This window comes from Pipistrellus hanaki (genome assembly GCF_964339955.1).
Source record: "Pipistrellus hanaki genome assembly, chromosome: 12".
Taxonomy (NCBI): domain Eukaryota; kingdom Metazoa; phylum Chordata; class Mammalia; order Chiroptera; family Vespertilionidae; genus Pipistrellus; species Pipistrellus hanaki.
In genome coordinates, this window is record NC_140514.1 from 40,707,850 (window position 1) to 40,730,937 (window position 23,088).

At 57.2% G+C, this 23,088-nt stretch overlaps 4 protein-coding genes and 1 long non-coding RNA gene across 9 annotated transcripts in view; 2 read left to right on the forward strand and 3 right to left on the reverse strand.

The window, feature by feature from the left end:
• Positions 1-686: 686 nt before the first annotated feature.
• Positions 687-5,778, reverse strand: LBX2 (ladybird homeobox 2). Of its 2 annotated transcripts, none has more exons than XM_084900551.1 (2): positions 2,353-5,778; positions 687-1,372 (listed from the first exon to the last, which is right to left on the reverse strand). In XM_084900551.1, the coding sequence occupies exons 1-2, from the start codon at positions 2,558-2,560 to the stop codon at positions 1,005-1,007; spliced, it is 576 nt and encodes a 191-aa protein (XP_084756677.1). In that variant the 5' UTR covers positions 2,561-5,778; the 3' UTR covers positions 687-1,004. The 2 variants fall into 2 exon arrangements, 1 of the variants encoding a protein (XP_084756677.1); XR_014796481.1 differs by lacking the exon at positions 2,353-5,778 and adding an exon at positions 2,052-2,197 and having other exon boundaries at positions 1,245-1,372.
• Positions 5,779-7,955: 2,177 nt separating this feature from the next.
• PCGF1 (polycomb group ring finger 1) lies at positions 7,956-10,252 on the reverse strand. Of its 4 annotated transcripts, none has more exons than XM_084901384.1 (9): positions 10,030-10,246; positions 9,494-9,599; positions 9,215-9,367; positions 8,989-9,060; positions 8,757-8,862; positions 8,586-8,619; positions 8,406-8,492; positions 8,204-8,284; positions 7,956-8,103 (listed from the first exon to the last, which is right to left on the reverse strand). In XM_084901384.1, the coding sequence occupies exons 1-9, from the start codon at positions 10,120-10,122 to the stop codon at positions 8,056-8,058; spliced, it is 780 nt and encodes a 259-aa protein (XP_084757510.1). In that variant the 5' UTR covers positions 10,123-10,246; the 3' UTR covers positions 7,956-8,055. The 4 variants fall into 4 exon arrangements, with proteins under 4 accessions (XP_084757510.1, XP_084757512.1, XP_084757511.1 ...); XM_084901386.1 differs by lacking the exon at positions 10,030-10,246 and adding an exon at positions 9,816-10,000; XM_084901385.1 differs by lacking the exon at positions 10,030-10,246 and adding an exon at positions 9,707-10,000.
• Positions 10,253-10,420: 168 nt separating this feature from the next.
• LOC311631149 (uncharacterized protein) lies at positions 10,421-17,735 on the reverse strand (the record flags this gene model as incomplete). Its single annotated transcript, XM_084900966.1, has 4 exons — positions 10,421-11,251; positions 11,370-11,488; positions 17,148-17,413; positions 17,628-17,735. 4 exons carry the CDS (start codon positions 17,733-17,735, stop codon positions 11,223-11,225), a joined length of 522 nt encoding a protein of 173 aa, XP_084757092.1. The 3' UTR covers positions 10,421-11,222.
• TLX2 (T cell leukemia homeobox 2) lies at positions 17,591-20,268 on the forward strand. Its single transcript, XM_084901382.1, has 3 exons — positions 17,591-18,348; positions 18,888-19,125; positions 19,233-20,268. The coding sequence occupies exons 1-3, from the start codon at positions 17,922-17,924 to the stop codon at positions 19,447-19,449; spliced, it is 882 nt and encodes a 293-aa protein (XP_084757508.1). The 5' UTR covers positions 17,591-17,921; the 3' UTR covers positions 19,450-20,268.
• Positions 20,269-20,290: 22 nt separating this feature from the next.
• LOC311631350 overlaps positions 20,291-23,088 on the forward strand; it is a 741,950-nt gene continuing 739,152 nt past the window's right edge. Inside the window, exon 1 of the long non-coding RNA XR_014796550.1 lies at positions 20,291-20,314. This is a non-coding gene — a long non-coding RNA (uncharacterized lncRNA). The remainder of the gene's footprint in view (positions 20,315-23,088) is intronic.

Below are 23,088 nucleotides of genomic sequence, written 5' to 3' on the forward strand. Positions count from 1 at the left end.
GTTCTTGGGCAGATGAATGGAAGATCGGAGGAGGAACCGTCCTACTGGGAGAGAAGGGAAGCTGGAAAGACGCCTAAGCATAGTCTTCCGCTGATTATCTGGGGAAAATGTGCATAAAAGGTCTGTAGCTACTGAGTGCTCCTCTTCCCTCCCCATCACACTGCACCAGGGTGATTAGTCACCAGTGGGATACATTAATTTCAGAAATGTCTGCCCCAGGAGGTAGGCTGGCAGTTACTCCAACCTCCGCCTCGTGGACTGCGCCATCCCATCCTGTCTCCACCGCCTCTGCCATCCTAGTGGGAACATTTCCCGCCCCACAGTGGAGTGGAGGTCCCGGAAGTAGGGGTGTTCCCCCCTCTCCCAGCTTGCATCACTTTGTGACTCAGCTTAGGGTTCTTTCAGATGGGGTGCGGAGAAGGGGCGGGTCTCATTCACAAATGACCTCAAGTGGGTAAAGAAAGACAAAATGACCTCATTTGGGGCCCCGGCTTGAGGTTAGGAGCAAGGTCTCAGAGGTTTCAGGGGGATCAAAGGCTCGGGGAACTGCGGCCCAGGCAGCTCGTAGGGGAGGTCCTCCCGCAGCTACTGGAGTTCCTCGTCCTCCTCCTCCCCAGCCCCGAGTCTCCCGGGCTCTGAAGGCTGGCTAGATGCCAGGGACCAAATCCTGGCCCAGGGGCTCTTCCTCTGTACAATGGCCACAGTATCACCTACCTTGTAGGGTTGCTTGCTGTGAGGGTTAAAGAACACCGCTCCGCACATGCCGAGCAAGGGATACCCGAAATGACCAGCGGATTTTGCTCTCATTGCTCGGGGCGGGATTGAGGCGGGATGCAATGGAGTCTCCACTTTATTCTCAACAACTAGGTGGGCGTCTGCACTGGGAGCCGGAAGAGGCCGAGGTCCTCAGCCACGCTCCATCCGCAACCCCGAACAGGGTGCGGAGCGCCGAGGCGAGAGGGCTGGTAGTCCAGCGCTCCAGAGCGAGGGCGGCGGCTCTGCCTTCAATCGTCCACCCGGATCTCCTCGTCCGCCAGGTGGGGCCCGGAGTCTGGCCGCGCCGGGCGCAGGTCTGGCAGCGCGAGGCGGCCCCGGGCCTCGGGGCTCAGCGCGCGCAGCGAGGCCAGGTCGGCGCGCATCTCCTCGGCGTCCCGCCGGAGCTTGGCGCGCCGGTTCTGGAACCACGTGACGACCTGCGCGCTGGCCAGGCCGAGCCGCGCCGCCAGCCCGGCCCGCTCGGCGGGCGCCAGGTACCGCTGGGCCCCGAAGCGCCGCTCCAGCTCCAGCACCTGCTGCGCCGTGAACGCCGTGCGGGACTTGCGCCGCCTGCGGCCCGCGGGGCCCTGGCCCGGGGCGCCCGGGGCCGCGCGGCCTGCGGAGATGGGGTGGGGGTCAGGCTCCGGGCTGCGGGCACGGGCTCCCGTCCCGGAGGAAAACCCCGCAGCTGCCCGAGTTCCAGGGCGGGGGCGGAGGTGCGGGAGCTGGACCGCGGTCCCTGAGCCAAATGCGCGAGGGGCAGACCGAGGAGGGGGTGGGGCACGAGGGGGAACCAGCCGCTGGGGTGTGGGAGGCAGCGGGCTGGGGGCGTCTGGCCAGAGGAGGGGAGGAGTGCGGGCCGGGCCAGGGGAGGCCAGCTGCAGAGCCAGGACGTGCAGCGCACGCCTTGGAGGTCTCCCGGAGGCTCCGATCGGGCGGGCTGCAGGTTGGGGCCGCAACGGAGTGGGGGGGACCACCCGTGGTCAGAGGAGGGGCAGCTGGCCGGCCTGGGGGGTGTAACAGGACCCCCACCCAGCCCTTCTTTGGACTTATGGGTCGTGTGGGGCACTCTCGGTTAAGGACACACTCACCCCCCAGCAGAAAAGGGAGGGAGTGGTGGGCGTGCAGAGGGCAAGGAAAGGCGGAGTTGGATCCTGAGGCCCTGGCGGCCCCAAGGCTCTTCTTCTGCCCCGTGCGCGCTCTCGGGAGGAGAGGGACTAGGAGCGGAGCGGGTGGCCCGGAGAGCCCGAGCCTCACCTCCCAGCACTTGCCACGCCTGCCGGGCCCTAGCTCACCAGTTTACAGCCTCCGGCTCCGGCCTTTTGTCTCCTCTCTGCGGCCTTTTTGTCGCGACTGCCCCGCCTACAGCGAAAGGACTAACGGGTCCCCGCTCAGTTCTAGACAGCCCGGCCCTTCCCCTCGCGGGCGTCTGCAGCGGGGGACATGGGAACTAACGGAGGGAGGGGAGCAGCGGGAGTTTGCCAGACCCGACACGTGGGCGGAGGGCAGGGGGCAGACTGGGGTGGCGGCCAGGATGCACAGAGGAGGAGAGAGATGGGGAGAAGGCCAAGTCGCCGTGCGCGCCCCGGCCGGTACCTTCAGGGGGCTGCAGAGCGAGCCCGTCCCGTCCGCGGAAAGCGTTGCTCGCCAGCTCCTCCAGCGCGCACAGCGGCGACGTGGGGCCTGGGCTCGGCTCTGGGAGCTGCGGCGACGCAGAGGCACCTCGAGGGACCACGCTGGGGCCGAGGATGTCCGCGATGCTGAAGGGTGTCCGGGCTGCCCGGGGCTCGGGTCCCGAGCTCATGGCCGGCCGGCCGGGCTGCGGCGGTCCTGCCGCCCGCGGCGCTCGGCTCCGCAGCTGCCTGGGCCCCAGCGCGCGGCTCCCGATCTGGGCCCCGTCTCGGACCCGCCCCCCACGCTGGGCCCGAGCTCCGAGCCCCGAGTGCCCCTCCTCCTGCGCCCCCACTTCCTAGCCCCGGGCCGCCGTGGGTTTGGAGCTCGTAGCCGTCTGGGCAGCGGAGTTTCTCCTCCAGGCTATGGGGGCGCAAAGAAGCCGGCGGAATGACTCGCCAGACCTGGCCCCCCGGCTGCTCCGCGCTGTGCTCACTCCGGCTGGATCCTTCCTGGGCGGCCCCCTCCCGCCCAGCCGCCGCTCCGGCTCATAAACTCTCTCGTAGGCAATAAAATTGCTTTCCCTGGTCGCAGCGCCGGGAGATTTGCAAAATGCCAAAGAGAAGCTCGAAGTTGACTGTGCTAAGATCCCCATCCCACCTAGGAAGGACCTCCGTCTCCTGACCTGGCCCCCTCCTCCCCGCCCCACTCCTGCTGAGAGCTCTTAAAAGTAGGTCCCGGCGGCTGGAAGTCATTAGCGTGGCACTGGGCCTGGGGGGACTCAAGCCGTGGAAGAACCCGGCCCGGCAGAGCGCCTGCAACTGGGTACGGTGGGAATGTGATGTGCAAGCCGGCCCAGGTGAGTGGACTCCAGCCGGCTCTGCTCTGCTCTGCGGCTGGACCCGAGGCTGTCCGAGCGGGGCTCAGAGGCTCTGAGGAAGTCAAAACACAGGGAACCCTAGCCGGTTTGCTCAGTGGATAGAGCCTTGGCCTGCACGTTCCATTCTGGTCAAGGGCACATGCCCGGATTGTGGGCAGGAGGCAGCCGATCAATGAATTATCTCTTATCACTGATGCTTCTATCTCTCTTTCCCTCTCCCTTGCTCTCTGAAATCAATTGAGAAAAAAAAAAAAAAAAACATGGAGAAGCGCAGAGACCTAGCCTCAGGGAAGAAGACACAGCAAACCCAGAGCTAGGGTTATTATTGCTCAGGAGGGTTCTTTGCCAGGAAAGACTGGCCTCCACATCAGTTGATGTCTGTCTCCTCATTTAACTCCTGCCATCCTAGCTGGAGTTCCCCAGCCTGGGAGCAGTGGTGAGAGGGGTCCCTATAGAGGAGTGACTGGATATATCCAACCAGATTCTGGGACAGAAACCCCTGCCAAGCCAGGGACAAACGCTGAGGACGGGGGTAGTAATTCCTATTTTATCTGCATCCAGGTGTCACTCACTCTTCTCTTCCCTCCCACAGCTCACCGAACCCAGGGCTCACACCAGGGTGGGCACCTCCACTGCCCTCCTGTGTAGGAATAAGGCACTTCCGGGACAGCTGCTCCACCCGTGGAGCCCCGCAAGGCAAGGCTTTTGTTCGAATATCACATCCCAATCGCCAGAGGGCTTTCAGCCCCGAGACAGAAGCCCCACACCTGAGGAACTCTCCCCTATGGGTTTCTACTAGTTTTGGGGTTGTTTTCTTTTTTTCTAACAGTGCCATGAAGAAGTGGGTCGTCCCTCCTGGACTGTCCATTCTGTCCCCTTCTCTGTAAACCTCTGCACCTCCCCCCATCTCTGTGCAGTGATCTTCTGGGTCCACCTGTCTATTCCCTGGGGCAAGTGGAGCCGGTAGTTGGGGTGCCCCAATCAGAGCTTGGGAGATCTGAGGCATGTGGGCCAAAGACTCCTTTCAAAGACAGAAAGACACTTTGATCATGGGGTTAAGGAACCTCACGGTGCCATACTGACCTCGTCCATCCCATCCAACGGAAGTAGAGAAACAGAGTCTTCTTGGTAAAGACTCCCTTCAATGAGCACCCCCCCCCCCCATACCCACAGATACTCACACGGTGCTCTAGTGGCAGCCGGAGCAACACAGCCCAATGGGTCAGAGAGCATGGGCAGGCCACAGCAGAAAGCTGAGACCTTGTTAATGGGTTATTAATGGTGGGGGGCAGAGGAGGGTCAGGAGAGATCCTCCTAGCTGGAGGCCTTAGCCCTCGGAGCCATCCTGGTGGTTTCACTTAATCTGAAATTAAAGAGGGTCCCAGGGGGATGCAGGAACTGGCTAGCTCCTGTACCAGGCCAGTCACCAGACACTACAGCTCTCACTCATGCATCATCTGTGTTGCATTTGTCGCCTTTTGCTCTCCATAGCCAGTGTGTGTCTGTGGGGAGTGTGGGGCTCTCCGGAGGCTCTCTCTCGCCTGCCTTCCCTGCTATGCAACTGCACTCAGGTAATGGGGTTGGATGACAGGGTTAGGCAATCCCCAGATGTGCGTTTGGGGGAGGAGAGGGAAGGAGAGACTAGTAATGGGAGGAGGCTGCTGACAGCAGAGCCCAACTAAGGTCTCCCCAGCAGCCAGCGACTTGTCCAGCCTATTGTGGGGCCACAGGAGGGGACTTTTCCCAGCGATGCCTCTGGAACCTGAGCTGGGGAGAAACCGGATCCTCGGATCCCCGGAGGGGGTAGGAGGAGCGTGAGTGATTAATGAGGACGATTAAAAGATTAAACCTGGGTTCTAGGCTTGAGGGGCACTCAGTTGACTCATAGACTTCCCCCACTCCAGTTTGGGGGGCTGATAGGCCCCAGCGCTCCCTGATGTGAACCTCTTCCTCCCCCCTCCCATGGTCCAACCCTCCCAGCCTTGGGTCTTTCCTAGAGCAATCCACAGACATGATATTCACCACAGCCCACCCCCACCCCTCCCACCACGACAGTTTTCCTCTCCCAGCATTCTCAAGCAATCCCTCACGTCTCCCTCAGATCCCCCTCACTGCTCTTTTCAGAAACTTCTGGTTCCTCCACTCCCTCCCTCCATAAAGGTCTCCACACGCCGACTTTCACTCCCTCAGGAAGGTGCCTCAATTCCCGCTTTTAAAAAAATGTTGCCCTAGCTGGTTTGGCTCAGTGGATAGAGGGTCAGCCTGCGGACTGCAGGGCCCGGCCCCGGGCACATGCCGGGCTTGTGGGCTGGATCCCCACCTTTTCCCTCATTCCGACACCTCGCCTCTCACTCACCCAGCCATCCTCAGCCTCGGTGAGTCCCTTCAATCCCACCCAGGCCTGCCCAGATTGGCCCCTATTCTTGGTACAGAAATCTGCCCAATAAACTACTTTCAATCTTCAGATTTTGCACCCTGGGCAATCCTCTAAATTGTGTGAGTGTGTGTGTGTGTGTGTGTGTGTGTGTGTTGGGTTTTGGGGGAATCCTCAGAATAACTCCCCCGGGGCGATGCGAAGGACAGTCTGGGAGATGTGCTTGCCAGCGGCGGCGGGCTCCATCTTGCCCCAATTCCTCAGCCAGGTGAGAGTAAGTGGGGGTGTATGGGGAAACTCCAAGCAGAGAGCTTGGCGGGGCATCCATCCATCTCGCGCACTTCTGGGATTTTCTCTTGCGAAAACATTACTGCAGAGTGAACGGATGTGGACGCCCAAGTTTCAGTTTCGTTATGTCTAGGACTCGGTTTGTAAGTTCTTTCCGGCCCTTTGCACTGGTTCACACAGAGCTCTGCGGAACCGCCGCCGGCTGGGGTGTGCGGCCCCGAAGGGGAGCTCGGAATACCCAGCGGCCTCCCGCCTCCACAAACTTACACCCTGGGACCCTTGTCCCTATATCCTCTCCCAGCCTTCCCTCTCCCCCTGCCCCCCACGCCGCCCCAAGTCTTGGAAGAGACTGGCCAGGCTGAGAGGGACGGGTCCCCCTCTATGCCAAATGCCAAAGGCTGGGGCAAATCTCAGGGTCCCGTGTCCCAGGTGGAAGTAGCTGGGTGAGAAAGGGCGGCAGAGGCACTGGCGGGCGAGGGCCGACACCTCCACCTGGAAGTGCTGCAGGTCACTGGCGGGCGTCGGGGGCGGGGGCGGGCCGGCTGGTGCACGCGGGCTGTGCCGGATCCCTAGAGAACCGGGGGTGATCCATCCGCCCCACAGGGTCTGCTGCGTGGAGCAGGCCAGGGAAGGGGGAGGAGCCCATAGAGGAGGGAGAGAGATGCGGAGCCCGCAGCTGGCCTGCGTCAGCAACCTGGGGAAGTTGTCCGCTGAACGGCCGCCACCACCAGCCACCACCAGCCACCACCAGCCGCAGACAGAAATAAGGCTCCCTGAGCTGGGGTGAGGCGGGGCAGCTGCTCCACTCAGATCCCGCCTGAATGCCCCTGGGCTGCTCCTGGGCTGCTCAAAGGCCACACCCCCAGGTTTGGCCTCCAGAACCGGGGGGCCCTCAGGCAGGCTCCTTTTAGCCAGCCATTCTTTTCATTTATTTTTGTTTGGTTTTGTTAATCTTCAGCTGGGGATATTTTTTTCTATCGTTTTTGTTTTTGAGTTTTTTTTTGTTGTTGTTTTTTCCTTCAGAGTGGAAGGGAGGGAGGGGGAGAAACATCTAGTGAGAGACACCCAAAGATGGTTGCTTCCCCCACGCCAATAGGGGAGGCCAAACAGGAATGAACCTACAACGCAGGGACATGCTTTTGGCAGGGAATCGAACCCACGACCCTCTGGTGCACCAGTGTACGCTCTAACCACAGAACCACCAGCCAGGGCTAGCTAGGCATTCCGGACCCAAGCCAAGCCCCAACCAGACACTCCCCAATTCCTGCAGCTGTTTGAGCCACCCAAGTCCCTAAGGTGTCTTTCCCCCTAGCCCACACCTCCCTCGTCATTCCTCAGAACCACCCTTTCACATTGACTGCAAGTTTCTGGCTACCCCAGTTAGAGACCCATAGGACAGGACCATTAGCATGGTTTATGTTCAGAGCCCAGCGCTCATGGCGAGGCTCGCACAGACCAGGAAGCTTGCTGACTTACGCAGTGGAGTATACTTTGCTGCTTACCTCTTGCTCCTTGCCCTCCTGGGCATCAGCTCTCAATCCCTCTCAATGACTCTACAAGCTGGCCCAGGTACCCGAAGGCCTGCGGAAGCGTGTATAGACAGCCAAGTCTCCAACTCTATCCCTGTGAGTGTCCCCTGTGGGCCACCCCCCTTTTTTAGCCTCCTCCGATTATGCAAATGTTTGAATTTTTCTTTAAAATATCACTCTTGTCCAGTCCTGCAGGGACCACTGTCCAACCCAAGCCCTACTCTCACCACTTTTGAATTAGGACACCTCCGCTCAGGTCTTTGTCACACGGTACAACATTCAAGGACAGAGAGAGTTCCCCTCCAGAAAAACTTCCCTTCACCAAAACCAGCTGGTGCGGGGGCCTGACTTCACTCAGCTCACCTTCTGGGTTTTACATAAATAGGGTCCTCTACCCCTCTCCTTTGGTCATTTGCTGAGGGGCATCCTTCTTGATGACACTCAGAGGATTTCTGAGGGAAGTAGGACACAGGACAAAGTATGAGTGCGTGGTAGGGATAAGAAGGAAGAAGAGAGGTGCTTTTTAAAAGTTTTTATTTCAAAAAATAAAGCCACAATTAATTTCACATAAATATCTGGGGAGGGGCAGGGAGCGGGCTGGGGCCGGGGTTCGGCCCCTACCTCCTCTTCTCTTTCACACTGTACTGTAAAAGCAGAGGGGCCGGCTGCGGGGAGAGCCAGGGGAAGAAGCAGTCAGTGGGAGAGTTCCTGCGAAAGGGCCCCTCAGCCCACCCGTGCCCCGGGCCCGCCTTGGACCTGGCTCACCTTGCCGAACCATCGGGAAAGCCATATCTGCTTCATGGTCATGTGATCAGGGAGCACTTCATTGTCAAAAAGGAGCTGCACCTAGCCAGGAGACAAGACGGGAGCACAGTTTTAGGAACTCTCCTTTCGCACCGAGAACTCACCGGGTCTATTCTACACTCTCCCTCCCTTTGTAGCCCCGTCTCCTCCCGGAGAAACTCACATGCTGGGGATTTAGCATCAGGCGATGGCAGAGGACCCTCCGGAGATGACGGACCTCAGCTCTCACAGAACATCGGACGTATTTGTTCTGCGGGAGGGGAGGGAAAGGGAGGCGAGGTGTGTGAGAGCAGGGGCCCCAGGAGGGGAGTCTCCTGAGAGGCCCTCCCATTGCCCCTCTCACCTGCAAGACGGTTTTATTCTTGTCTTTGCCAGAACTGGGGGGAAACAGACACAGGTTAGGGAGGACTATCATCCCTCTCCCACCCCATCCAAAGCCGTGATGCAATCTCTTCAAGGGAACAGACACTCCCTTACTGCGAGCCCTCTGCCTGAGTCCCTCCGACACTCTCACCTCAGCCGCTCCAGGCACAGGCTCAGCTGCTCATCGTAGCGATAGTAGTGGGCTTTCGAATGGTCAAAGCTGCTGAAGGGCAGGCCGAGGTTGCTCAGGGCTGGCTCTGAGCAAGACAGGGTAGTGAGGCGAGTAGCACAGACTCCTTACCCCTCTTCCCCCAGAGAGCAAAACTGGGCAGGAGGAATGCTCTGGGGGCTTTACCTTCCCCTCCTGCTGCCAAGGGACATACCTTCCCCGCCGGGCTGGGTGACTCGGTCCAAGCCTCGGGACTGGTAGAATTCTCTAATCCGTTTCTCTTCACCTAGAAGGGAGTGGAGTATGGGAGTCAAGTATTAACTGTCCCTCTAGCTGTTAACCTCTCTACCTACATGATGCCCACCAAAGCCCTTGTCACCTCAAGCTGCTACCCAGCACCAGTCCTCTAGAACCCCCTCTGGGCCAGGTTGGTCACTCACTGTCTTGCAAGCCAGGCACCAGCTTGTACACGATGTCCTGCATGACCCGGTCCAGTTTGAGGTTGAGCAGTGGCTGTGTCTCGTGGATCTTGATGTTGCACATGGGGCAGTACTTGCTAGTTTGGAGGTACTTCACAATACAACTCTTGCAGACTGCAGGAAAAGAAAAACAGACTCTCAGGCCCTCTGGGAATCAGGGCTAGATGGGGTGAAGAGGCTAACAGCCAGCTGGGTGGGGACCAGGGCCTGGAAGAACCAGCCACGGTGCAGGGAACTCACAAGTATGGAGACACTCTGTGATGGTGGTGGCATCCACGAAGTAGCCAGCGCAGAGGCAGCAGACGATGTGTTCATTCAAGTCTTTGATTTTCACTCGGACCTCCTCCTGCGGACACACTCTCGGTCACCGATCACCCTTCCCAGTCCCAACCCTGGTGCCTTCCCAGCCTGGGAGTTCCCTCTTTCATCACATCTCACAGCCGGGCCCCACACCTTGCAAAGTCAGCAAGGGCTTAGCTCCCCGGGGGCTGACACTACCCCTTCGCCCAGCAGAGGTCTCCGCGCACAGCTCGGAGGCTCCCTTCACGTGGACGGGCCCGACCTTCCTTCCACAGGGGAGACCAGACGGCGACAGAGGCACGACACGCAGGCGTCTCGGCCGAGAGTTTGGCAACTCGACCGCGATCGCGCAGGCGCACTGTGCCCCCTGCCGCTGCGCAGGCGCACTGGGCGCCTGGCCGGTCCCGGCCTGTCCTCTGGTCGGCCCCAGTCGGCCCCGCTGGCCGACCACAGCGGTAACCCTGCCGCCCCTGCACCTCATTCCGTAGCGGGTCCATCTTGTACACTGACTGGAGCTGGTTCCGAAGCCTCATCGCGATCGCAATCTGGCCCCCCTGAGGAGACGCCATCTTAAAGGCTGATCCCGGCCTGCCACTTCCGGTGCCGCCTGCGGGGCGGGACTTGTCGCCGAGCAACGAGGGCTTAGCTCTCTTCGGATTCGCTGACTGTCCGCGAGGCCCCGCCCAAGTCCTCTCTCCCCCGTGCGCTCACCTGAGCCCCGGTGGCCCCTCCCCTCCTCGGTTCGCGATTAGGGAGTGGGGGGTGTGGGTGGGGAGGGGTTCTATCTCTCTGACCTCCCGTAGTAACCGGCCCTGCGGGACGTCGGGACGAACTTTGGGAGCCTGCAGAAGACCGCTTCCTCCTGCCCCCGAAGGCCGGGCGTCTCCGCCCGCCGCCGCTCGGGCTCGCCCCGCTCCGGTGACAGCCACGCTAAAGCCCCTCCCGCGCTCCCTCGGTTATGTCGCCGACGCTAGACAATGCGAAGCTACATCCCGATCGCGGGCCTCCTCCCGGCTCCAGAGCGGGAGTTTCTCGGGGTTTGCTTTGCGGAGGAGGCTCGGGAGGGCGACGGGGAGGAGGAGACCCTAGAGACTTGGTAGTGATCTTACACCCCCCGTCCCGTCCTCCCCCCGCCGCCGGGATGCGGGGGGCAGGCCCTCGCTAATGATGATGATTCAATCACCGGCGCCTGCGGAGGCCTGGGACAGACTAATGCAGAGCAGATGCCGCAGGAGGAGGGAGGGGAGGACGGCTGGGACGCGGCCACACACCGGCGCGCGCGGGCGGCGAGTGCCCGCGGCTGCACGAGCTCAGCCCGGTGCCAGGGAGGCGCAGCGGTCCCTCGAGCTCGCGCGCCACTGTCCCCGGCGCTCACAGCAGCCCTAACACCAAGTGCAAGTTTACTGCGAGGTCCCAGCACCAAGTGCAGGCGGAGAGGAAAGAAGGCAGGGATCCCCATGGAGACCTCGAAAGGCTTTCGGAAGGAAGGGGGACTCTGTGGGCACAATGTAGAGCTGGGGTGGGGAAGACGGACACAGAAAAGGAAGGCTGGGCGGAGGGGAGGGGCTGGAGAGGGACAGGATGGAGGCCCAGAGGTGCACCTGAGGGCAGTGGTGGAAGAAGCAGGACTGTAGGGAGTTGGGACCTTTAGCCCGTGGGCCGTAGAGAGCTAGCTGACTCTTGAAGAGGGGAGTGACCCTATGAGAGAAACATTTTTGTTCATTTATGTTCAAAGTGAACCGGAGTGGATACGCGACAAGAAGTTGTTGGATCGGTGATATTTTCATCACCTACTTACTATATAGCCATTGCTTACCTCTTTGGTCCACGATGCCATCATCTGTCCTCTGGATGAGCAGCGGGTTTTTGCCTGCTTTTCTTGTTTCCACGCTGTCCCTCCTTAAGCTATTCCCAATACAGCAGCTCAGAGTAATTCTGGTAAAATATGAATAAAAAAGAATATAAGGAGAAAATTTGGAGTTGATGGATATGTTTATTATCTTGTTTGTGTTGGTGGTTTCATGGGTGTATGCATATGTCAAAACTTATCACATTGTACTCTATTTTTTTTCACATTGTACCTTTTATGTTTCATATATGTATATATATATATATATATATATATATATATATATATATATATATATATATATATATTACAGAGAGGAAGGACAAGGGATAGAGAGCCAGAAACATCAATAAGAGAGAAACATTGATCAACTGCCTCCTGCACACCCCCTACTGGGGATGTGCCCGCAACCAATGCACATGCCCTTGACCGGAATCAAACCCGGGACCGTTCAGTCCTCAGGCCAATGCTCTATCCACTGAGCCAAACTGGTTTTGGCTCATTGTACTCTTTAAATATGTGCAGTTTATTGTGTCAGGTTTACCTTAAGAAAGTTGTTAAAAATAAAATTAAAAAAATGGGTGCCTGGGGGGCTGGGGCGGCAGGTACCATGTCCAGCTGAGAAGGTGGCAAAAAGAAGTCCCTGAAGCAGCCCAAGAAGCAGGCCAAGGGGACAGACGGACGAGGAAGACAAGGCGTTCAAGCAGCGGCAGAAGGAGGAGCAGAAGGCCAAGGGGAAGGCCACGGGTAGAATTAAGAAATCTGACAAAAAGTGATCTGTTCCTTGTGCCTGGGGCAATGGTGTTCCTCAATTCCATTTCTGTTCTAACATCAGGATTCCCTGACGTCACATGTCTTGCCACCTAGAGCTAAAATGGAGTATTGTCTTGGAGGCTGTGGCATATGTAAGAATAAACTTTTGTAAAAAAAAAAGTAATGATCATGATAATCATGCACCAGCTTATCTCTTCAGTTCTTCCCATTCTGCCATTTCAACCTTAGCTGTGTGGTCAGAGTAAACCCAGCTCAGAATCCTGTCAAAGCGCATTCTTCAAGATCCTCTGTGTAACACCTGTAATTAAACCAACAGGCTGGAAAAAAAATAATAAAATAAAAATGGGTGCCTTACTTTTTTATAATCTTCCAATAGCTCCTCTTTTTAAAAAACATTTTTATTGATTTCAGAGAGAAAGGGAGAGATAGAGAGATAGAAACATCAATGATGAGAGAGGATCATTGATCAGCTGCCTCTTGCACGTCTCTACTTGGGATGAGCCCTCGACTGGGCATGTGCCCTTGACTAGAATCCAATCAGGGACCTTTCAGTCCGCAGGTCAACACTCTATCCACTGAGCCAAACCAGCTGGAGTCAGCTTCCCTTTTTCATCCAAATAAAAGGCAAAGTCCTTACAGTGGTCTTCAAGGCTTTGCATGGTCTCTCAGTCACTCAATCTCTCTAGACACACTGGATCCCTCACCATTTGTTCCACAGACACACCAGAATGTACTCTCACTGTGTCACCAACTTGAAATGTTCAGATGCACAAATGGTACCTTCCTTCAGGTCTTTACTCCACAAGGCCTTTTTTATTATTATTATTTCAGAGAGGAAGGGAGAAGGAGAGAAACATCAACGAGAGAGAGAATCATTGATCAGCTGCCTCCTGCAGGTTTCCTACTGGGAGCAGAGCCCCTCTCCCCTCCCCCAATACATCCTGGGCATGTGCCCTGAGCTCCTGGTTCATAAGTTGATGCTCAACCCCTGAGCCACACCAGCCTGGCACTCCACAAAGCCTTTTTTTTTTTTTTTTTTTAATCATTCTAGGTAAATCACAGCTCCCTACCCTTTTAGTTCTTCTCCCCCTTCCTTGCTTTATTTCTTCTTTCTAGCAATTATTATTATTTAATGTATTGTATATTTTTCTTGTTTTACATCTGCCTCCCCCACTAAAATGTAAGCTTCTCAGTGCCATAGACTCCCCCCCGCCCCCCCCCCCGTTGTGTTTATATATCTCCATTGCCAGGTACAGAGGACTAAGAGTGCCATGTTCAATCAAAATTTTCTGGATGGCTCTAGCCAGTTTTGCTCAGTGGATAGAGTGTTGGCCTGTAGACCAAAGAGTCCTGGGTTTGATTCCAGTCAAGGCTCCTCCCCAGCCTGGGTCCTGGTTAGGGCTGGTGTAGGAGGCAACCAATCAATGTTTTTCTCTGTCTTTCCCTCTCTTTTCCACTCTTTAAGAATCAGTCGAAAATTATCCTCCGATGAGGATTAAAAACATTTTTTTTTCCTGGATGAACAATGAATGAATGTAGGTGGTAGTGATGATGGCCTATATTAGGCTTTTATCAGTGGGGATGGGAAGGAAGGGCTGTGTATAAAGTATTTCAAAGGAAAGCACGATAGGAGGGAGTAAGAAGCTTGGGAGGAGAGCCTGTCTCCCAGCCTGGTGGACTAAGGTGGCTGCAGCAAGGGCAGGTGGAGTTGGCCAGAAGGCTGAAGCACCACAGTCAGAACCAGGGAGGAAGGTCTCAGAGTTTTCTGGGTGGATGTAGTAGATGGAGCTATTGAAGTGGATGAAACCTGAGCAGATGGAGAGAGAGAGAGAGAGAGAGAGAGAGAGAGAGAGAGAGAGAGAGAGAAGAAGAAGAAGAAGAAGAAGAAGAAGAAGAAGAAGAAGAAGAAGAGAGAGAGAGAGAGAGAGAGAGAGAGAGAGAGAGAGAGAGAGAGAGAGAGAACCTGAAGTCTGGACTCTAAAGAATGCTCACAGTCTATAGTAGAAAAAGAAAAGTCAGTGGAGGAAAAAAATATAAGCAGTCATTAAGAAAGTCTGAAGATGTAAAATAAGACATTATTATTTAAGGAAGCAAAAGAAAAAGAAAAAAAAGGACATTTCAAGAAATAGTTGGTGATCAACAAAGTAAAACATGTCAGAGATTTCTGGATAATGGACATTGGATACTGACGCTTCCTGAGAAGGTTGGTATAGTGAGGCCAGCTTGCAGTGGGTTAAAAGAATAAATAATGAGGAAATGGAGGCAGTGGGTGTCGCAGGAAATGGAAAAAAAAAACAATCTTTCCTGAAGAGCTGGGCAAAGACTTTGCTGAGGTAACAGATCTAAGACACGGGGTAGGAAGAACTAAGTTAATGAGAGAAACGATGATACAGGAGTGGGGGACCGTCTCAAGGGAAGGATACTCTACTAACAGCAGGAAGGGAGAGAAGGCACAGAAGCTCAGGCTGGGTATGTGGCCTCTTCTTGTGAAGGTACAGGCTTGAAAACTTGGAGAGTTGGGGGCCACATGCATGTAGAATATGGAGCGATGAACCCAAAGAGTGTGTAGGGGAGGTGGAGTCTCCATCTTCAACATAAACTAGCAGGAACCACCTTCCCAGAGAATCAAGGAATCAGCAAAGTGAAGGCAAGCAGAGGAATTCCTGGGACGGTGGCTGACAGACTGAAAGTCCTTGTTCTTAAAATGGGGCACTGAAAAAAAAAAAGTTTTAACTCGGTAGAAGATGAGTATGTAGTACTCGTTTGTGGCCATTCTGCTCAAAGGATCAGTTAGGCAATCTCTGGGTGGCAGAGCCATCTGTGCTGACCTTAAAAGGCAGGAGGTAGAGGAAGCAGGTATACAGGTCTATACTATGCTGACCTTTTCTTCCTCATTGATTCACTCATTGATGCATTCCAGGATTTATTCAGCTTGTTTGGAGGTACACTAGTGCCACACTCTTCTCAGAGGCCCACCCCCTAGAGTGGGAAAGGGACTGAAAAACTCCTGACCTGCAGGTCAGTCACTTCAGAGGCTTTATTTATGTATTTTTAACTTTTTAAAAATATATATTTTATTGATTTTTTTTTTGAGAGGAAGGGAGAGGCATAGAGAGCTAGAAACATCGATGAGAGAGAAACACCCATCAGCCACCTCCTGCACCCCCCCCCCCCCAGGGGATGTGCCCGCAACCAAGGTAGATGTCCTTGACCGGAATCGAACCTGGGACCCTTCAGTTCGCAAGCCGCGCTCTATCCACTGAGCCAAACTGGTTTTGGCTTTAATTTTTTTATTTGTTTATTTTAGAGGAAGAGAGGGCGAGAAGGTGGGAAGGAAGGAGAGAGGAAGATGAGGGAGGAAGAGAGGGAGGGAGGGAGGGAGGGAGGGAGGGAGGGAGGGAGGGAGGAAATGAGAATAACCAACTGAGCCACCCAGCCAGAGCCAAAGGCTTATTTAGTTTGCTGTCTCCTCAGCCTCTCTGTTCACGTCTGGGGGGCTCCAGCCATGCTATTTCAGAAGGTTTTGCCCGAACAGCGGCTTTCTGTGCCCTAGTAGCCCCACCCCTCTACGGTTGAGAAAGGGAGCTGGGGCCGTTGTGAAGGCCTGGGGGCGGTGATAATGCCCGTCTTTTCCACCAAGATAGGAACACACCTGCCAAATTTGCAGACCCCCCACCCCCCAGCCTCCTTTGAGAAGAGGTGCGGTAAGGGCTGGAAGAATTGGATGATGCGCGTGAACAAGGTTGGGGAAGGATGTAACGGACGGACGCCCACTGTCTCCCTCCCCCAGCCTTCAGACTGAGGCTTCTGAGAACCGAGGGGCTGGTGGCTTTGGTGGGGAGGGAGCCCACTCCCTTTTCCTCCTCTTTATTTTCCTGCCCAGATGCCCAAATATCATCCCTCCATTCCCTGGAGAGAAGAGACCCACCACCCTGCCCCAGGCGCCAGCCTGCCAGCCCATCTGCTGGGGAGAAAAGGGTCAGCGCCTTTCCCAGGAGACCCTGAAGAATCAGCGGGAAGATTCCGCGCTCCTGGGGAGACCCATCCACTAGACTCAGAGGGAGAAGGCATGCTGGCTCCCCCGGGGTACCAGGCAGCCTGGGACTGTGCACGGAGCGGGCTGGGGTCGAGGAGCTGGGGCTGGCACATGGGGTGGGGCCCTTTGGCCACCACGTGTCCGAGGCGGGCCGAGCTGCTCCTCGGTGCCAACCCGCCCGCGGGATGCTGAGAACACCCCCTCCCCGCGCCCAGTCTCACCGGCTTGGAGGCGCCAGGGCCCCCCCGGGGCCGGGTCGGGCCGGGGAAGGTAATGTAATTCCGACCCAGCTAACCCGATTATGGCGGCCTGCACCGGGCCGGGCGGCGGCAGGGGCGGGTCTAAGGCGAAGGGGCCCGCCGGGCCAGGGGTCCCATCCCGGGGAAGGACGCCGGGTTCACACACTCCCAGCTCCTGGGTCCTTAGCCAGAGGTCACGAGGTCACCAAACCGCTCCGGTCTCTCCCCAAAGACCCCGCTTCCCTGACACGCTCCAGCCACAGCTCCCTGCGCTGGGGCTGGGTGGAGCGTCTGTAGGAAACGAGGCAGCCCGTCCCCCTCGGAAGGCTTTGGTGTCTCCGGTGGAGATTTCGTCCTCCCGCCCGGGGTCGGGTGGGGTGGGGGGGTAGGGGAAAGTGTGTGAGAATCGACTTCCCAGGCGCAGAGCCCCTCTTGGGTGGTCCTCTGCCGGGGGCAGAACAGGCAACCCCAAACTCACACCGGCCTGAGGTGGCCCGCATTCAGCCGCGAGCCCGCTTTGCACCGATTTCAGAAAAATCGAAATTCTAAGGAACGCAAGGACACCGCCAATGGCAGGCGCTCCCGAAAGGAGCTGGGGGTCCCACGGAAGAGGCCAGGGGGTGCCCCAGGACCCTGGCCCAGAGTGGCCGCGCCCCGCCCTGGCCCGCCAGCTGCGCCCGCCGCCGCTGCCCACACCTGTTCCGCCCGGGCCTTCCCGGCCGCGCCGGTCCCCCGCGGCTGCCCATCGCATCCTGGAGGCCACAACGAGATTTGGTCTTCGAGGGCTCGTAGGCGGCGGGCACAACGAATCCGGGGGTCCGCAGGCAGGCCCCATCGGGAGGCGGAGAGAGGGGGGGTGTGGGGAGAGACACCCACGAGGAAGCGCCGAGGCGGAGGCGGCGGGGAGGCGGCAGCCGCGCGCATCCCGGCTGACTCAGCGCGCGGCCGCCCCGCGCCCGCCCCTCCCGGCCGGAGCCGGGCTCTCACCCCCGGCCGCCTCCCCACCCCGCCCCCCATCCCCATCGACCGGTCTCCCCACGCCGGGCGCACAGCGGCGCCTCTTCCCCTTTAACGGGCCGGGCCCCGCCCCTGCCCTACCCCCAGCCCTCGCTGCCCCCGGAGGCAGAGCTGTCAGTCTCTGCCCGGCCCGCGCCCGCCACCCTCTCCGCCCCGGACCCGGGCAGAAGCCCGGCAGCCCGGCGTCCATCTGCGCCTGAGACGGAAGGGCGCTCCTGGGACCCCGGGATGCGAGGTCCCGCACCGACGCCCCGCAGAGGCCGGCATGGGCGCGGCTACTGCCCGTGCGCTGGGATGAAGCTGTGCCGGGGGCCCCGGCGCCCAGGCGCGGCCGGCTCCGCTGGCCCCTGAGGCCGCCGCCCCGAGCGCTCCGCCGCCGCTGGGCTCCCCGAGCTGCCTGGGGCGCCCTCCAAACCGCCGGACCTCCTGCGGTCCCCCCCAGCCCGGACCCCCATGGAGCCGGCGGTGCTGGCCTCGCACAGCCTCCCGCACCACGAGCCCATCAGCTTCGGCATCGACCAGATCCTGAGCTGCCCGGAGTCCACCGGGAGCGGCCTGGGCCCGGGGCGCGCGGGGGGCCAGGGCCACGGGGACGGCGCGGCGTTCTCAGGTGCCTTTCCCGGAGCCTCGAGCTACGGCCCCTCCGGCTCGCTGGGCCCGCTCCCCGGCGGCTCCGGCCTGGGCCCCGGCGGTGGCGGCGGCGTGATCCGCGTCCCCGCGCACCGCCCGCTGCCCGTGCCGCCGCCGCCACCGCCCGCGGGGAGCGCGCCTGCCGTGCCGGTGCCCGGCCCCTCGGCCTTGGCCGGCACCGGGGGCCTCGCGGGACTCACCTTCCCCTGGATGGACAGCGGCCGCCGCTTTGCCAAGGACCGGCTGACGGGTGAGGATGCCCAACCCCTCCCACCGTTTTGTCCCACGGTGACTGGGTTTGCTCATCGTTGGTCCTTGGCAAGCTCCATGTCCAGGTGGCCTTTCACACTCCTCCCTCCGATCGTGCCAGGGGACCCCCTCCCCACGTAGGTGTCTTGGTTCCAATGCGGAGAGGGCGGAGAGGGCGTGGGAGGTGAGCTACCGTCGATGCCCGCGCCCATCTCTGAAGGCCCCTGCCCACGCCGGGGCGCGGGGAGAGCAGGGTGAAGTCATGGGGACCGTTCTCCCTCGCCCAGGCCCGTTCCTTCCGAGCCCTTTCCTGTCCAGAGGCCTCCAGGGGGGCGGGGGCGAACTGGGGGCTCCAGTAAGGACCGCACGCGTGGAGCTCTGCGGACCGGACAGCCGCGCTATCTTCTCAGGGACCCCCTGGGCCTGCGTCTTAGGGACCCCCTGGGCCTGCGGCTCGGGGACCCCCTGGGCCTGCGTCTCGGGGACCCCCTGGGCCGCCCCGCAAGCCCTGCCCCGCTCTTTACCCCTCCCTCCCCGCAGCCGCGCTCTCCCCCTTCTCCGGGACGCGCCGCATCGGCCATCCTTACCAGAACCGGACCCCGCCGAAGCGGAAGAAGCCGCGCACGTCCTTCTCGCGCTCGCAGGTGCTGGAGCTGGAGCGGCGCTTCCTGCGCCAGAAGTACCTGGCGTCGGCGGAGAGGGCGGCGCTGGCCAAGGCGCTGCGCATGACGGACGCTCAGGTCAAGACGTGGTTCCAGAACCGGCGCACCAAGTGGCGGTGAGGCGCGGGGCGGGGAGGGACCGCGGGCCGGACCCGCTGGCGGTGAGGCTCGGGCTGGGCGAGGGCCGGCCTCGCTGACCCCGCATCTCCTCCCGCCCGTCCAGGCGCCAGACGGCGGAGGAGCGCGAGGCGGAGCGGCACCGCGCGGGCCGGCTGCTCCTGCACCTGCAGCAGGACGCGCTGCCACGGCCGCTGCGGCCGCCGCTGCCCCCGGACCCGCTCTGCCTGCACAACTCGTCGCTCTTCGCGCTGCAGAACTTGCAGCCCTGGGCCGAGGACAACAAGGTGGCTTCCGTGTCCGGGCTGGCCTCGGTGGTGTGAGCTACGACGCCTGCCTGGCTGGCTGGCCCAAAGCTTTTCCGGACCGAGGCGCCGCGTGGAGCGCGGGGCCCAGGGCTGAGGGTCGTGCGGCTGCCCCCGCCTTGCAGCGCGCGAGGAGGAGCCGGCCTGGAGCTCTCCTTGAGGGCTCCTAGGCCACTGCCGGCTCCCAGGCCAACGTGGCATGCTTGCCCCGCAAGCAGAGACTCGGCCTTTCCCGCCGTTTTCTGCTGCTTGGATGGTCCCACGGCTGCTGGAACCTGAGGGGCCGACTGGGCGGGACCTTCAGTACAGTAGCCAATGAGGTGCGAAGAGTGGGGCGGGCTGGCCAATTGGAATTGACTCCCCGAGGGACCCCACGGGGTCTTCTGCAGGTGGGTCGGACTGGCGGTTCTGCGGAGCCAGAGCAGGTAAATGGTGATGCTACGATGGGGGCAGCCCGCACTGGCTGGGTGGGTACCAAAGGTGTGATGGAAGGATGATGCCAAGGACAGCGGAGTAATGGAAGAGGTGCTGGAGAAGGAGTCTGACTGTTACAGGAACCAGAGGGTTATCCATGTTGGGCATCGCATCTTTCTACTGTAAAATAATCGCTAAGGATTCTTCTTGTGGAGCCTCATGTTGTCCGTGTGTGTTCAAACTGCTGACTGCATTCCCCCCCCACGGGGCTTGAGTGTCAGGGGAGACAGATAAGTTCTTTCATCTTCCACTTGATGAAAGAGAAAATCTAGGAACACTAATCCCATTGGGATAGAGAGGATAGAGGAGGAAGAAGGAGACAAAGTTAATGGACCCAATGGAGTTGGGATGAGCAGAAGTTGGCAAAAATAAATAAATAAATAAATAAATAAATAAAAAAAATTAGGAAGTGCTAGATCTAAGAAGAATCACAGGTAACTCCAAGGTTGGAAATGTAGAGGATCAGGATATCAATGGTGTGGACGATGAAGGAGAAATTGGGAAGACAGGACCAAGATGAACTCTACAGGAAAAACTAAATGCTAGACCTAGAAAGAATAAATTCTGGCAAAGTGCCTTTGGGGGAAGTCAGCTGACATCCACATAGACGTAGAGACAGAGTGATGACAGAAACTCCAAAAGCGGACACTATTTTTTTTTATTTTTTATTTTTTTTATTTATTTATTTATTTATTTATTTTTTAAATAAATTTTTATTGTTCATATTATTACAAGTGTTCCTTTCCCCCCCCTTCCCACCCCACCCTCTGCCCTTTCCCCACTCCCCATTGTCCTCATCCATAGGTGCACAGTTTATATGTTCAGTCTCTTCCCACATTCCCCTCTCCCCTTTTCCCCAAGAATCATCAGTTCACTCCCCTTCCATACCTCTGATTCTACAATATTATATTCAACAGTTAATATTGTTCATCAGATTTTTTTTTTAATTTCCTTGGTTTTTAGATTCACTTGTTGATAGTTACGTATTTGTTGTTCATAATTTTTATCTTTATTTACTTTCTCTTCTGAAAGAACCCCCTTCAGCAATTCATATAATTCTGGTTTGGTGGTGATGAACTCCTTTAGCTTTTTTTTATTAGTAAAGCTCTTTATCTGACCTTCGATTCTGAGTGATAACTTTGCTGGGTAGAGTATTTTTGGCTGTAGGTTCTTGCTATTCATCACCTTGAATATTTCTTGCCATTCCCGTCTGGCCTGCATGGTTTCTGTTGAGAAATCAGCTGACAATCGTATAGGTGCTCCTTTATAGGTAACCACCTGCTTAGCTCTTGCTGCTTTTAATATTCTCTCTTTGTCCTTTGCTCTTGGAATCTTAATTATGATTTGTCTTGGTGTGGTCCTCTTTGGATTCCTCTTATTTGGAATTCTGTGTGCTTCCTGGACTTGTAAGTCCAATTCTTTCCCCAGGTGGGGAAAGTTTTCTATCACTATTTCTTTCAGTATGTTTTCGATATCTTGCTCTCTCTCATCTTCTGGGACCCCCATGATTCTGATGTTGGATCGTTTGAAGTTGTCCCAGAGGTTTCTTACATTATCTTCAATTTTCTGGATTCTCTTGCCTTCTAGCTTCTGCAGAGGAGTGTCTTCTGGCTCTTTATGTTCCAAATCTTTGACTTGATTCTTGCGATCTTCTATTCTGTTTTTAGGACTCTGTAGAATATTTTTTATTTCAGACAATGTATTCTTTATTTCTTGTTGATCCCTTAGCATTTCTTGTTGATCCCTTTTCATATCCTCATAGGTCTCATTTATTTTATCGGCCTTTTCTAGGAGTCTCTTGAAAAACCCTATAAGTGTGGTTTTGAACTCTATATCCAGTCGCTTTTTGTCCTCCATTTCTTTCGTTTGTGATCTATTTGGTTTAGGCATTTTCGCAGGCAGCTTTCCTGATGGGGCGGGGTTTCAGGGTGGAGCCTACAGCCTAGGCTTCCGTCAGCCCCGCCCTATGCGTCTCCTGAGACTCAGGGTCCTTCAGTACTTGTTGCAAGCGCCTCTGAGAGAAAGGTGCCCTCGATTTTCACCTGCTACCAAACAGTGTAGGCTCTCCCGCAATGGGCCCGAAACTGGGGTTCAGTTCAGTTGGAAGTGGAGTTGGAGGTGGCGTTCAGAGCAGTCTGGAGCCTGTCTCCTTCCCGCCAGGGCAGTCCTACGGCACAGCCGGCCGGCCCTTCTCTGCGCGCTGTGCGCGCGCCTCTGGGACCTCCTTTCGCTGCTTCCCCGAGTACCGCCTTACAGCCCAGCTCCCTATGGGTGAGCCTGGGTCCCCAGGGTCTGGCCTAGAACGGGGGTTCAGAGCAGTTGGGGGCCCAGCACAGTCCGAGTGTTTATCTCCTTTCCGCTAGGGAACGCCCGCCAGGCACTCGGCCTCCCTCCTCTCCGGCTCCGTCCTCTCCGCGCGCGCCGCGTGTCTCCGTACCTTGGGCTTTTACAGCTCCTCCGTGCTTCCTTCTGGTTTTCTCCTTGCTTCTCGTTGTAGAATTTCCAGTCAGTTGACTTTCCTGTAGTTCTGGGTAATGTCCATTTTATATTTTAGTTGTATTTTATTGAAATTGTTGCGTGCGGCTGCGGCTAGGTGTCTACCCGAGCAGCCATCTTGGATTCCTGCTCCGGACACTATTAAGAGAAGGCAGAGTTCTAAGGATTCTTTTTCCCCTCCGAATTCTACAAACACATTTACAATGTGCAAGTTAATGGAGGTCTTCAAAGTTAGCAGTCCGAGGGAAAGGGAAAGGAGTACCCAGCTGGAAAGAAAGGAAAGCATGATGTCCTTGAAGTTGTTAAAGACTTTAGCTTGTAGGTGGGCCAGGGGCTGCTGGGAAGCTTTTAGATGGAAAGTTGCAACAGCTTTGAGGTTTAAGGAGCAGAATAAAAAAAAATAAAATAAAAAAATAAAGAGAGAGAGAGAGAGAGAGAGAGAGAGAGAGAGAGAGAGAGAGAGAGAGAAAGAGGATTGAAGTTGTGGCCAAAAGGGAAGATTTTCTCTGATTCCTATGGCACTCCAATTCTTTCCTGGAGGTAGGAGCAGGATAATAGAGGGAACTAAGTTTTAGGCAGGGTGAGGCCAACTGTAGTCACACTACTCATGTTCTGCATTAGTGACTGCCAGGTCAGCCATAGCACACAGTCTTGACCAGAAGTGGGAACCTGGCAAATTGCTTGAGG